Source organism: Phaenicophaeus curvirostris, chromosome 3 (genome assembly GCF_032191515.1).
Source record: "Phaenicophaeus curvirostris isolate KB17595 chromosome 3, BPBGC_Pcur_1.0, whole genome shotgun sequence".
NCBI lineage: Eukaryota > Metazoa > Chordata > Aves > Cuculiformes > Cuculidae > Phaenicophaeus > Phaenicophaeus curvirostris.
Genome location: NC_091394.1, coordinates 80,818,694 through 80,832,736, shown reverse-complemented (window position 1 = coordinate 80,832,736; position 14,043 = coordinate 80,818,694). Strand labels below are relative to the sequence as shown.

The 14,043-nt window shown below is 43.0% G+C and overlaps 1 protein-coding gene across 3 annotated transcripts in view; it reads left to right on the top strand.

The window, feature by feature from the left end:
• SYBU (syntabulin) overlaps window positions 1–13,540 on the top strand; it is a 40,761-nt gene extending 27,221 nt beyond the window's left edge. The window contains exons 4-7 of one of the 3 annotated variants that reach the window (XM_069854541.1): window positions 6,703–6,805; window positions 9,161–9,265; window positions 10,321–10,470; window positions 11,541–13,540. In XM_069854541.1, coding sequence (XP_069710642.1) covers window positions 6,703–6,805; window positions 9,161–9,265; window positions 10,321–10,470; window positions 11,541–12,642 — 1,460 coding nt within the window. In that variant the 3' untranslated portion in view covers window positions 12,643–13,540. Of the gene's footprint in view, window positions 1–6,702; window positions 6,806–9,160; window positions 9,365–10,320; window positions 10,471–11,540 lie in introns of all 3 variants that reach the window. The other 2 variants (XM_069854542.1, XM_069854540.1) reach the window with 2 other exon arrangements.
• Window positions 13,541–14,043: the final 503 nt, after the last annotated feature.

The window sequence follows — 14,043 nt, the reverse complement described above, 5'->3', positions numbered from 1 at the left end:
CAGTCTTAATGTTTCTATTGAGGTTAGTGTAGCAAAGTAGCATCTTTCCATCTCTGATCCAAAGAGCCTTTTTGTTCCCCAGACTGTTTCCTTCTGCTCTGTGAACAAATGTTCCTTCTGACAAAAGTAATTTCAGGCTGAGAAAAGTAAATTTATGGGAGCCATTTTTAAGGTGTTGTAAGAACAGCTCAAACTGCATACAGAAGCACAAAAAATAATTAGGCCATGCTGACTTCTGCATGAAGAACCTCCTTACGATATATAAAGCAGAAAAAAAACCAACTTGCAGTGCTGTTTGTCTGTTCCAACATCTGCTTGTGGCTGCTTTGCAAATCCATGAATTAAAAACAGTTAAGAAAAACACAAGCCCAGATCATATTGATATACAGAATATAGATGATGGCTCTCAGCCAATATCGGTAATTAGTTGGTAGTGACTGTTTTAGAGAAGAGCTTGACTGATTGTGGTTTCACAGCATACACAAGTCACATTCTGTATTCATTTTGAGATCTGCAGTGCTTACAATTTGCATTAATGTAATTCAGATTACTACCAAAACTATAGTATTGAGATAAGAAACTGCTTAATGAGATAAATTTTGATTATTTGATAACAAACGTTCTTTCACAGTAAGAGTAAGCAAGCAAAATGAGCTGAAATCAAGATAAAAAATTAGTTCAGATCACACAACCAGCAGTCTGAATTGAGGAAATAATTTGTAAAATTGAGATTTAATCAAAATGTGCAGAAGCAGGATCTGCATTGCAGTTCTTCCCTGAAGCTGTCTGTCTGGTTTTAAGCTGGAATTCTCATCAGGCAACAGGTTTGAACAATTTATAGAAAGTCATTCTGAAAGTTTTGCTCTGTATCCCCTCTGACTGTGTCTTTAACAGCTGCTTAAGTTACGAGCTGTTACTGGACCATGCATTTAGCTCAAACATGATTACCAGATCTGTCTGATGAGCAAACAGTGGCAACCAGCGGGATGGATGTCCACTGAAGAGAGGGTAGTGATGGCTTCATTGGCCAGTGCAGTGGCATAGTGGAGGGGATGCCTGTTGGTACCCTTAGGATTGACCATATCAGTCATTGCTGTGCCCAGCTTCTCACCATTGTTCTGGGAGCATAAGTTACAGATCTCAGCTCAATGACAAAACTGCACGTAATATCAGAAGGGATGGTTCTGTACTAAAAACCAAGATTCACAGCAGAGAGCATACCAGGCAGGAATACTTCTCCACCAGTTGACAGAAGATGCCTGTCTCCCAGACTTAGCCACCTACTTGTCCTGAGTGTGCCCACGCATGTGTGCCTCAGGTTGTCTCTGAACCTCCATACTCTAGCTACACCCTCTCAGTGAGTGCAACCAGCATGTTTCACTCCTTTGAAATATGGCCGGTGCTAGTGCTACAATCCTGTTTTGTATTGCAGCAGAGTGGTTAGAGCTCGAGAAAAGTGCTCTCCTTGGACAAAAGGAGTTCAAATTCACACCTCTCAGTGGTTCCTGAACTACTGCGACCTACTGGGGATCCTCAGCTTCCTACACTGCCTTCAGACCCCATGGTAGTGGAGAGTGTGAGACATGGGCAGGGAGAGCATGTGGGAGCAGCTTTTGTCACCCAAAGATTAGAGCAGTTCACATGGAGAAGAGTCCTGTGACTTGTTCCTTGCTCGCAGGATTATGTCTGCTTTTACCCAGTTACTGTTTGATATGATGTCTATAGGAAATCCAAGTCAAGTATCTCATGTATAGCAATAGTAAATCAAATAAGTAAGAAGTCAAAGGCCTGTGACCAGAATCAGAACCCACTGTCAGTTATGAGCCTGACAATGAATTGCTTGTGGTGTACCAAACAATCTTGCAGGAACCCATATTAAATAGAAAAGAAGAAGTATTAGTATTTCCTGCAAATATACTGCTTATGCTGTTAAAGATTGGAACAAGAGAAGTAGCTGTGAGTTGAAGGTTTGAAGATAAATGAAACCAAATATCTTAAAAATATAAGTCCTTTCAATAGTAGGCATTACGATTGGATTCTCTATTTTTCCAGGCTCTGTCTCTTGCCCTGGGGTCTCTAAATACAGCTACATACAGGGACAGTGTGCCACATAACTCCTCTAGTTGCTGCATGGGGTTGGTGGACATGTGTGCATATTTCTCTCTTTTTGCTGTATAAGAGGATGCTTTTGCAGGCAAGGAAGCTCGGCGAATTTAAATGCCTTACATTTTGAAGACAAGCTGTCTCTGTCAGCACTATTTTATTTACAGCTCTGTTTCAATGAGTGACTATATGCAAAACCTAGCATCAAAACTGAGATATGGGTGGGTGGATGGGTGGATGGACGGAGAGAGATATAGAGTCAGAAGATAGGTAAATTATGTGGATTATATACTTTGGCACCTATGAAACAGTGGTGAAGGTGCAAATAAGAAAGACTTATACAAAAAACCTAAATTTTAATAAGCTCATATGCATCCTGAGTTTTGAGAATCCAGTTCTGCTGCTCAGCTGTCAGTGTTCCTCTCACAGATATTACTTAAACTTTTTCATTTTTTCTGTATTTTATTCTTACTGTTTAGATAGCAAAGGGACAATAAAATGCTCACAGGAAAGTTTAAGCTTTATTCTTGTAGAAGGAAAAAGATTAAATGCTGTAGTGCAAGCAAAATTTTAATACTGATGCCGGAAGACCATACAACAAGGGATCCAATCATCATCAATAACTAGAAATAGCACTCTGGGATGCTATACTCCAGGCACGCATGGGGGGTTCTTGTGTGAATATATATACTGCCTCTATATACCTATATACATATATGATGTGGCATTTTTGTGCTTGCATACTGTCCTGGTACACCAAATATACCTAATCTGTTCTACCTGTAAAAGCTCTGAATGTAAGGTACAACATGGTCCCTGTACTGTGTCATTATCCTTACAGTGTGGCTGAGGCAGCAAAGAGAGTGGAGTTAAAGGTGGGGCTTTTCTACACCCAGAAATGTAGGCACAAGAGCCACCTTGCGCGGATGGGATAAACATGCATCAGTGCCAGCTGGAGGTGTCCCAGCCCTTGTGCAGGCAGCTCTTTCTCCCTCTTTTCAATCTCGCCCCAAAATTTGTACTTGCATCACATGCCAGATGGGAGATCTGCCCTTGAGTAAATTAGTAGGTTTCCCAGTCAGCTGTAGTACTAAGGCAGGACAGTGTTAGCCCCCTGAGCTGTGGTCTCCAGCCTGCAGCGCAGCTGAGCACACGTGTCTGCCAGACCATCAACCTCCTCTCTGCCTGGGTTGTGGCTCCCACACTGCCTGCACTTTTCATCATAGACAGCACAGCACACAGTCTCAGGGTTGCGGGCTCCCTTCTCCCCTCTGAGTCAGCTGGAGCTAGGTGACTGTTGTGGTGCTGTCAGGGCAGCAAGGAGGCTAAAAGGCAGCACAAAGCATGATTCTGTCTGCAGCATGGTCTTAGCTCGGTGCTGTTGCCCATCAAGCAGTGAAGTGCAGGGACAGTACTAGATGCTGCATGATTTCACTCCTACTTCTCAGATACCCATTCCAGGCAAGGAGCAGTCCTGGAAAATGTTACAGTACTATGTTGGCCATCCTCGTGTTGTTCTACCCATTGCATGGAGCAGTGCACAACTCCACTCCTGAGGTGTGGATGTGCTGCTGCTCAGAGTCCACTGCAGGACAAAGGAAGGCAGGAGTGACAGGTTTCCCAGCATCAGGTGCCGTACATGCAGCACAAGCATTTCCATTTGAGCGTATTTTCAAGCTGACTCGCCTACTGGCAGGCTGTAGCATGTAAGACTATGCATGAATGAAATTCACATAGAATCATATCATAGAATCATAGAATAACCAGGTTGGAAGAGACCCACTGGATCAGCGGGTCCAACCATTCCTATCCAAATTCCTATGAGACACTACTGAAGTCAGCAGCTCAACGTGTAGCATCTTTTTCAGGAAAGGATGGGTAAGACAGTCTCTTTATAGGAAGGTCTTAGCCCAGAGTTACACAAGTGTTATGGCCAGTTAGGACAAAAGAATATAACTTTGAGAAATTTCAACCTCTTTCATAGTTAACGTTGAATCAGTGGGCTGTCCTGAGGCTTACATGTGTGAGATTTTGCAATCACATTGTCACAGCGATAAAAATAGTCAACAGGTGTCCTTAGGGAGCTGTCAGCCTGGAGAGTGGCATTAGAAGAGATGAGAGGCTGTGTTTGGCTCCTACCCACGTTGCTCTCAGACAAGAAGTTTCACCTCTTTGTTAAGACATTTATAAGACATAAGTCACACTTACCCAGGAGAATATATTGCAATTGATATTTTATGGATCGATGCCATGTTATTTTGCTTGGAGAGGTCTACCAAATGGGGGAAAATGTTTTTTTAAAGTCTCCTAGTAACATTGTTGTTGATCTCTGCTACACACAGAGCTGGCTTGAATATTACTAACATACCTTGAACCATTGCTAGTAGTGACTCCTTTATTTTATAAATGTTCTTGAAGATGCTATAAATAGCTGCATGCCTAATTTTAAACATAAGTCATCTCTGGTGCTCAGTGTTAAGCTTGTGTTTAGCTCTTATCAGGGCCAGAAAGGTTAATTCATGCTTCACAGACACAGTTCCTGCTCTCAGATGCAGTTCAGTCTTTCAGAAAGCCCAGCCTTTGAGGTCGTCATGTCTTCAGGTTCTGCTGACTCTTATCAGCAGTGCCTAGCTTGGCAGCCTTTCCCAGTGCTGTACTCCAAGCCAGGCAGGTCAGGGAGAGGATATTATTAAGCCCTGATTCTTCAAAATGCTTTTGATGGTGAGATCTGATTATGATGTGATCTCCTTAACTAGAGGTGAGCCTTGGCTGGGGCTCCTGTCCTCTGTGCTGCAGCCAGGACTTGCCTTTGGAAAATTCTTGGAATCTTGGGACAGCAGAAATGTTTTGGGGAACTGAACACTGGAGGTATGAAATCTATGTGATGTGTTTACCTGTTCAGGTCTTGCTTATAAAGCAGATTTGGGAGTAGTGTGATACCAAGACAGTATTTGCTATATTAGTCTCATAGATGGGAGCGTTCTGTTTACCAGAATTCTACTGCAGCTTTGGACATCGTGTCCCATGGTCATTTTGCTTCCCCAAGGAGAGGGTCACTGACATCTGCATTTGTAGATATGATATAAATACTCTGTGAAACAAAGCAGCTTTGCTGCTCTCCCTTCCTTCCATCTGATTGTCAAGGTTGTAGTACTGGGTATGGAGTTCATTAGAGGGGGATTTTTTTTTCAAGAGCTAGACTTTGCATTTCAGCACTTTGAAATTGGGCTGAGGAATATCTGTGCTGGGCTGAACCAGAGGCACAGAGAAACAGGCTGATTCTGATGCTGGGACCTGGTGAAGCTGGGAAAGTATTGGGTTAAATCAGAACATATCTGTTCCTGACAGCAGTTCCTAGGAGCTACTGGATGGTAAGGATAGTTGCTGTGTGTCTTGTCCTCTTTAAGGCTGTGAAGACAGGGTGTGACAAGGCCTTTATCTCCATCCCAGATCTGTTATTGAGGGGTGCAAGATGTGCCCAAGAATACTGTAAAGGATTTAAGAGAGGTTGTGCCCCTGAGTGTTTATCTGCTGCAGCAGGGATGATGGTAGCTGCAGCTGCATCTCCCCCTTGTGGAAAAGAGCAAAAATAGGGTTTGCATTAAGTCTGCAGCCACTGACTGGGTGGGTGTGTGTGCTGGACGGCATCCCAGGAATTCTCAGGTGGAAGATGCTCCCCCTCACAGGCAGCTTAAAAGACATTGAAAAGTTACTTCCATTCCCTCAGACAAAGTCATCGTCCATTACTGTGGCTTTGTAGCTTGGAACCTGTGTCTGGCTTGGGACATATGCCACTCGAGTGACAGACTGAAAAAAGTCCTAACTCTAAGGTGGGGGATTTTCCAGGTGGTAAGACTTCCTTAGTACATCTGCCTGCTACTGGCCTTAGCAAAATGGAAGCAGTTTTCTTTGTATATGTCAGCACTTTGGAAAGAAAAGTTGTGATCCATAGAAAGTCAGTGATCAGATAGATGGCTTAGCACTCAAGAAGCACTTGGGAGCCACACGTGATTATTGGATTATTTTAAGGCTATTAGAACTGCCTTACTATGCTTCTGTGCCACATGAAAACTTGCATACACATGTACGTATACATATGCATATATACCCTGTTGGCTTATATGCATTTATACATGTATGGGTATGTCATCTCAGAAAGTAAAATAGAAACAGTTTTCCTCCCAGCACGTAGTATTTTCATATAATTTAAAGCAAGAGAAACCACCAGTCACAGCTGTGTGCTCCTAATCATTGTGCTCCTGTAGGAGCCACGTGAGCAGCCTCATTCATCTATTGATGGCTGTGAGAAAGCAAACAGGTTGTCACAACAACTGTTCCTAGCTGACTCCTAAAATGGCTTCTGTAGCATGAGGGTTCTGTGTCCAAATGTTTTTTCTGCTTTTGTGCCAGTTCTGAAGAAATGTTGAAAATCTGGAACAAATCCAGTGCTTGTCCACGGAGATGTTTGAAAATTCATGCAACTTCTGAAATTCACACAGGAAGGACAAAGGAAGGATGCTTATGATTCATTGTTATTTTGAAAACAGTCGTTGAGTTATAATTTCCATCATGTTTTCACTCTTTCCTTTTCCTTTCCAGGGAGTGAAGCCGATTTTAGCTCTTCAAGCAGCTCAGGCAGTATTTCAGCGCCTGAAGTCCATATGTCTGCTGCTGGAAGCAAAAGATCTTCTTTTTCTCGCAAGTAAGCAAAGCAATTTTTCCTGAATATTGCAAGTGTTGCTAGTACAAAGATAGTCTGCTGTGTAAGGTGTTGCAGTTAATACATACAATACCAGAATTGTGAGTTTTAAAACAGTATGGGTAATATTGTGCTCTCAGGCAACACTAAGAACTGTGATATGAGAAAGAAAAAAACACAGTATATGGAGCACAAAAATGGTCTATATACGAGATCAGCTGACTGTTGTATTTTTTTGTTGTTTATTTGTAACAACTATGGGGGATACAATCAGATGAGGCAGAAAAGGCATCAGCTGGAGTGGAGAAGGAAACAGCTGAGTGTATGTTAGTTAAATGCAGTACTTCTAACAGGTTAACCTTAACCTTTTGGTCTTATCACTTGTATTTTTCCCTCTGTATTAAATCATTAGCTTTTCAGAACATTTTTTGTAGAAAGAAGCAGACAATATTGTCTTTGATGTTTTTCTACTTAAACACCTTTGTCTAGCCTCTATATAACTAAAATTACATGCAAATTAAAAGAAACATCACAGTCATCTATCTAAATGAACATTTCATAAAAGATTTCTGTAAGTTTTCTCCCTATCACATGTGAAGTACAAATCCAGACAGCTTGTGGATATGGGGGCGTTTGGATGGAGCTGTGCATGTTGTGCTCTGCCCATGCAATCCCTGCTGGTTACATTTTTGGGAGTAGGAGGAAAGAGTTCAAATTGACAGGACTGCTTTCCTGCCCTTTGTAGAATAGTTGGCAGGCAGGCTGGGACCAGCAGCGGGATACCCATATGCCTGAGTGGAACAGACATCTCCAAGGTCACAGTGTGCCCCAGTGTACAGAGATTGGCAGAATGAGTGGTTTCGTATCAGTATTGTGAGACTGCTAGAAAAAAATAAACATTACTTAAGCACTCTCTACATTAAATTTAACAAGTAAAAGTACTGTCCGTAAGAAAGAGAAGTACTAAGTATAATATGAAGGCCTAAATTCACCTTTACTTTCACTAATATTATGTATCATTTCATCTATTCATGTGCATTTAAATATAACTTTAAATTTGAGCATACTGACCTACTTAATTGTACAGAAGCACTACACAGCAGTGCTCCTTTAAGCACATTGCTCTGTTACGCAGTCTGTGCAAGTTCTGCCTCATACCAGTGTTGTTGCTGTACTGTTCAAAGTGGAAGGAGATGTCTCCTCTGCAGTGTGTTATTTTTTAACTGTTTCACATAACTCACTATGAAACATTTCAATGTTGTCACAAACCACAATCCTGCACTTCATTGTAAAATAATTATAAAATCACCCAAACCTCAGCAGTGTGATGAAGGTTTGCAGCAGCCACTCAACCATCTGTTCCTTATAAACTGTTCCATTTCAGAGAAGGGAGGAAACCAAATCAGACAATTTTAAGAAGAGATTTTGCTTCATAATCCTGTGGTATTTAAATTTTTATGTTCAAGCCTTCTCTTTTGCTGGCTGGATTTGCTTTTTTCCATATTTTTTTGAAACCTGCCCTTTCATTACAGTTTAGAAGAAGAATTTGCATGGGAGGATGAAGGTAGCAGTGTAGTAGTGCAGGAAGGTAAACCCAACTGAGCAAGTGAGGAATACATCTCAAGAAACCGCCCTCTGCATGCCCCAGCCCTTGGGTGGTACAGATAGATAGGAACTGCTTTCAAGAACGCGCAGTTGACAGATTATTTAACAAAGAGTGGGAAAAGAAAGGTAGATACGTATGAGGGAAGGAAGAAAGAAAAGGCAGTGCTTTCCTTTGTCTATTTTAATACCATTTCAGCCTGCTCTCAGTGGGGTTCAAACTATTTGTAAGCAAATGAATAGCTGACAATGACAGCTGAAACAGCCAGTATGCCAAAGGCAGAAAAGAACAGTGGCTCTAACAAAATCTGTTTTCACTGCATGCTGTGATCCCTCGGACTGCTTGCTGAGGAGCATGAAAGCACTCTTGGAGCAAACCTCCACAGACGGGCATCTCTCCACAGGCCTGGCTGGGGAAAGCTGAAACGTGTTCTTTTGGCATTAATCCAGGCTATATTCTTCTCATTACTTTATGGAATCAGAGGTTCAGGGAACATGGATCATCTGATGGAGTCACTGGGAACTATGCTATCCACAAAGAAATGTGAAAATAGGCAAGGTTCATGTGATTTAGACTGAGAGCCTCACAGTCAGTGAAAAAAACATGTAGTGGCTCATGACTTAGGACTTTCTTCCTAGTCACTCCGTTACCTGTCTGATTTAGTGTACAGACAACTGTGTGTAAAAATAAGACACATATAGGGTTGTGTGATGAAGATAATCCAATACGCTTTAACCATTTTGGTTCCCCTCCAGTCGTGGCCCTTATGCTCGGAATAATGGATCATTATCCTACAAGTCCGGAGCCAGCCCACCTGCTTCTCGTGAGAAGGACCCTTTGTCAACACTGTGCAAAAACCAGTTAAGTCCTGCTAACATCTATCAGAGTTACAAGGCTTCTTCAGCCAGTAGCAGCAATTCAGACTCATACAGAGGAAGCGACTGCAGCCCAGTGATGAGGCAAGTCTTTCCGCATCCCAGTGTTCAGCACACTGACTTACCTTCTCAGCACTGTGACGTGGATCAGCTGTATGAGTTGCTGAGCAGGTCCCCTTGCTCCTCAGAATTGGTGTGACTCCTTATATTGGTCGCTCAACAGTGAAGAGCGTACACCATCCCTTGTAAAAGCTTTATGGTTTCAGCACTGTAAAATTCAAGATCACTTAGTCAAAGCTCTCTGTAGTTGGTTTTCACTCCAAGACAGGTTCCGCCATGTGGCTTCATGCCATCAGTTCTCATAAGGATTTATTGGTTCTTTCATCTAAGGGTCCTTTTGCTTTGGAGAGAGGTGGGTGGAGTAGTGTAGAAAATTCACCCTGCCCAGCCTTAGGCACCTCCCTAAGGACTGCAGTTTCCTGTGCAGGAAAGAAAATAGAAACCTGGCAGCTGCAGCATGTGATGCATACTGCGGAGAAGAAACTGTCACCATACTGCTGCTGTTGCCCACTTTCTCAGGCAACTCAGAAGCCAAGCATGTCAGAAACACACCTAAAGCTATAATGGATGAATCTGCGTTTCAGCATGCTCAGCTTCCTGTGTGTGGAGCTGAACTCAGTCCGTGCACTGCCTCACCTGGCCCTGTCTGTGGCCGAGTGTCCTTGCCAGTGGCCCAGCTCTCTGCTCTTGGGCACACCACCCATTTTGGCTGGGGGAATAGCTGGGTATTTTAAAATTAAATGTCTCATTTGATGTAAAAACAATGAAAACATGTACAATAAATAGTAAATTTTGCACTATAGCCACAAATCAGCCTTTCCTCGAGTACTTCAATTTGACAGAAGGAGTCATTTGTGCAGACACTGAGGAGCCCCGAATGAGTACAGCTTTGTGTCAGTCAATAGGATGCTTTTCTTTTTGCCGGGAGGGAAGAACTGTAAGATTGATACTGTGTGATGGTTTGTTTTTTTTCTTTTCAGGCGATCAGGGAGACTAAGTTCTTGTGGTGACAATCACATCCTTAAGCCACAAAGTGCAGAGCAGTATTTGACTCCTCTGCAACAGAAAGAAGTTACAGTACGGCACTTGAAAACAAAGTTGAAGGAATCTGAGAACAACCTTCAAGAAAGGTATACTTCACTTTAGAAATCAGAGTTAGAAAGATTTATTCAGGAGCATTTAGGGGTGGGAATTGTGAACATTTTTATTCATTTCTTGTCCACATAAACTGTTCAGTAAGAAATCTAAAATATGCTCGGTCTGATTGGGTCGTTTTCAGGTATTTCAGTTGAGCATGCCATTTAGTTATAAATATGGCTGTTTCTTTTCCCTTTTTGGAATTTTCCCAGTACCATATTTTTACCAGTCTGATTTAGCACTGAGACCTTTTATACATAAAACACTTCATACCCACCAGCATGTATTACCTTAGTCTCCTGTTCTACCTCACTCACTGAAATATGACTACTAATGTCCCCCTTCTTCCCTACCGAAAGAAAATCTCTTACACAAACCAGTGTGCCCACTTGTGGTTTTGTCACTTAGATACTAAATTTTTAACAACAGCCCTTTGTATGAATGCTGAGCAAAGAAGTGACAATATGCATTACTCGGCAACAGATGTCGTTTTTTTTACTAAAACCACCCTGAGAGCTGGCTCTTGAGCGCACACAACCCAAGCAGGCACAAAAGGCCATTTGAATGCAGCCCCAAGGCAGGGTCCCAGGAACCCCTTTGTCCAGCCCAGCCTCTGCCTCTGTGAGGCCTGAATCTCCCACAGGTGCCCCCTCTCCCCACTTGTTTGCAACTCAAGGCAGCCACCTCTGGCTCCATGCTGGGCAAAGCAAGCCCAGTGCCTGCAGCCCCAAGCCATCCTGCAGCTGGTGAAATGTTAAGCACTATAGTGGCTGGACCTAACCTAGAGGTCACTACGTGTGCCTCAAAATGTCCAGGATGCCCACAAGGCTGCTGGCTGTGTGGCGAGTTTGGTGACTCCGGTTAGCAGTCAGTTGGCATATCTTGGGAGCCAGCTTACATCTCCACCCACTCTCTCAGAGGTGGAAGCAAATAGCTTATAGAGGAATTTGCTGCCTTCTTGAAGCATCTCTGCAGCAGAGCCATCCCAGGGTCGTGGAACTTCATGTTGACTCTTTAACTGACCTGTCAGCGGAAGTGTTACAACATTTTTATTTTGCTACAGGGAAACAGAAATAGCAGAGCTCAAAGCTCAGCTGGTAAGGATGAGAGAAGACTGGATTGAAGAAGAGTGCACTCGTGTGGAGGCAGAGCTAGCCTTGCAGGAAGCACAAAGTGAAATTAAACAACTCAAACAGGTTATTGAAACCATGCAAACCAGCTTGGCGGAGAGAGACAGAAAAATTCAGAAATATTGTATAGACATAAACATTCAAAACAAGAAATTGGAATCTTTGCTGCAGACCATGGAGGTGGCCCAGGATGAGCAGTGCCTGGAGTACAGGTGTGACTCAGAGGGGAAGCCTTTAGCATTGTGTGCCACAATGCCAGACAGCATCGTTACAGGAGACCGAGCTCTGGAGGAGGTGGCAGATAGTGGCCTACTTCCTACTGAGGAAATAACTAACGGGACTGATTTATCTGAAGAGGGTTTGATCACCACAGCCTCCGATTTCAGTGATCCAGCTCCCTTCAGTTCTGCTGCAAAGAGAGAGATGTTTGAAAATTTTCTGGATGAAAACCTAGCTCCTTTCCAGAAGGAGGAGAAAAGCAGTAACAACATGATGGTGGAAAAGGCTGTCCAGACCAATGTGGTGCCATATAGCCTAGATGTAGAGCAGCTCATTCAAAACATCTTCAAAGCTCAAGATGACAGCTCCCTAAGCCAACCTTCTTCATTGAAGGAATCGGATGATTTTTCTTGCCAAAGCTTCAGCGATTCTGGCATCGTAGTGGACTTAACTTCAAGTGACCCCTATTCTGCCATCCTTTTGTCTACAGTGGAGTCTCCATGCAAGAAGGTGGAGCACAGAGAGCATGAAAATCGTTTCATGAAAGAACTGGATTTTACAGAACCTTGTGATAATGAAACCTTTGGGCATGTCAGTACTGTGTCTGAGACAGGAATAGAGAGGAGATATTGGAGCAGCAGTCTCCTCAGAGATGTTCTGGCTGTGGCAGTCCCTGTGGTACCAACTATCATGTGGGCTTTCAGTACCCAGAGAGGAGGAACAAATCCCATTTACAATATTGGAACTCTGCTACGTGGTTGCTGCCTGGTGGCCCTCCATTCTTTGCGCAATACACCCTTCAATATGAAAAGCTAAATGAGACAGATCATAGGAAGTTGTATATTCTGGTAGAGTCCATCATTTGCTTTTAACTATTTGATTTGCACTATAAGTTGGTTCAAAAACATGTTCCTTGTTTCAAAGTTTAAAAAAAAACTGTAGTTCCACAAGATGTTTTTAACTGGTGTTTTAAAAGTACTGCTGCCTACAGAAATAGCCCTCCTGCTCCCAGGCACTGTGACCCTTCCCTGAGCTGATGTCTTTCTGGTGCCAGTGCATCTGCACAGTGAAACATGACCAAGGAAACCAAGGAGAATTATAGCTAGCATTCTTTCGCACTTATTTATTTGCTGAGATAGCATTAAGCTCAGTTTCCCTGGCTGGTTCACTGAACAAATGTACAAGCACTTTGCACTGGCTCAAGGGTAGTGCAAGGTGTGCCAGGGAGCAAATGGCCAGAGAAAGTTGGGGTATTTCTTTAGGCAGCACTAACCTAAACTAAACATTTGTGACACTACAGTGTTAAGTGACACAGAGGCTTGTTCCCACATGTACGCCAGAAAGCATGCTAGAGCTCTCCATTTGTTGTCTGAAGTGTCAATTCAATTTAGAGATAAAACCCGTATTCCCCAGGCAGCTTCCAGCGCATTGTTTATGCCTGTCTCGTGTGGTGCTCTTCTCAATCATACAATTGCTTGAGCGTTTCACTGGTCTTGTGTGCAAATGGGGACTGTAACCAAAAATATACAGCGTGGGGAGTCTTGAAACGTGTTACAATGATAAGTATAGGTGTGGATACAGTTTGAATATGAACGTTGTTTTAAAGTCCAATAGTCTTTTGAGGTCTTTTGAAATATAATTGTATTGTGTTTTAACTTATTGTTTATTTAATTCTTTTATTTTAATTTACCTTTGTTATCACAAGTTCAGTAAAGCATGTTAGAAATGTTAAACTTGTGAGTGTTTTATTGTGGCAAAGTTATAGAAAATAACCCCACTCAGCTGAGCTGTCAGGCACAGGCTGAGCAGGAGAAGGCGCTGCGTTAAGCACAAGGAACCATCAGGACCCAGAGAATGGAGTTAGACAGAGAAAACCCAAGTACAGCTCCAAGTGTAAGCACACAGCCAGAGAAAAATGCTCCAGTCTGTCTGTGGAAATGCACACCAGTGGCTCTGCCACACCCAAGCTGCATTAGCAGGTGCAAATGACCTAGTCTTTAACCCAATACAGTCTTGTAGAACTTCACCTATCATCACTGACAGGAGAGTATGGTCTTCCTGGCACTTAACAGAAGTCCAGAAAGCCTTGTTTGACCCAGCCAAGTGTGATGCAGGCTGGGTGTGCGCACTGAGATGCCACTACGACCATCAAACTGCAAATTCTCTGTGTCCAAACCTTGAGATATGTGCATGGATCAGGGGAGAGCAACGTGACCC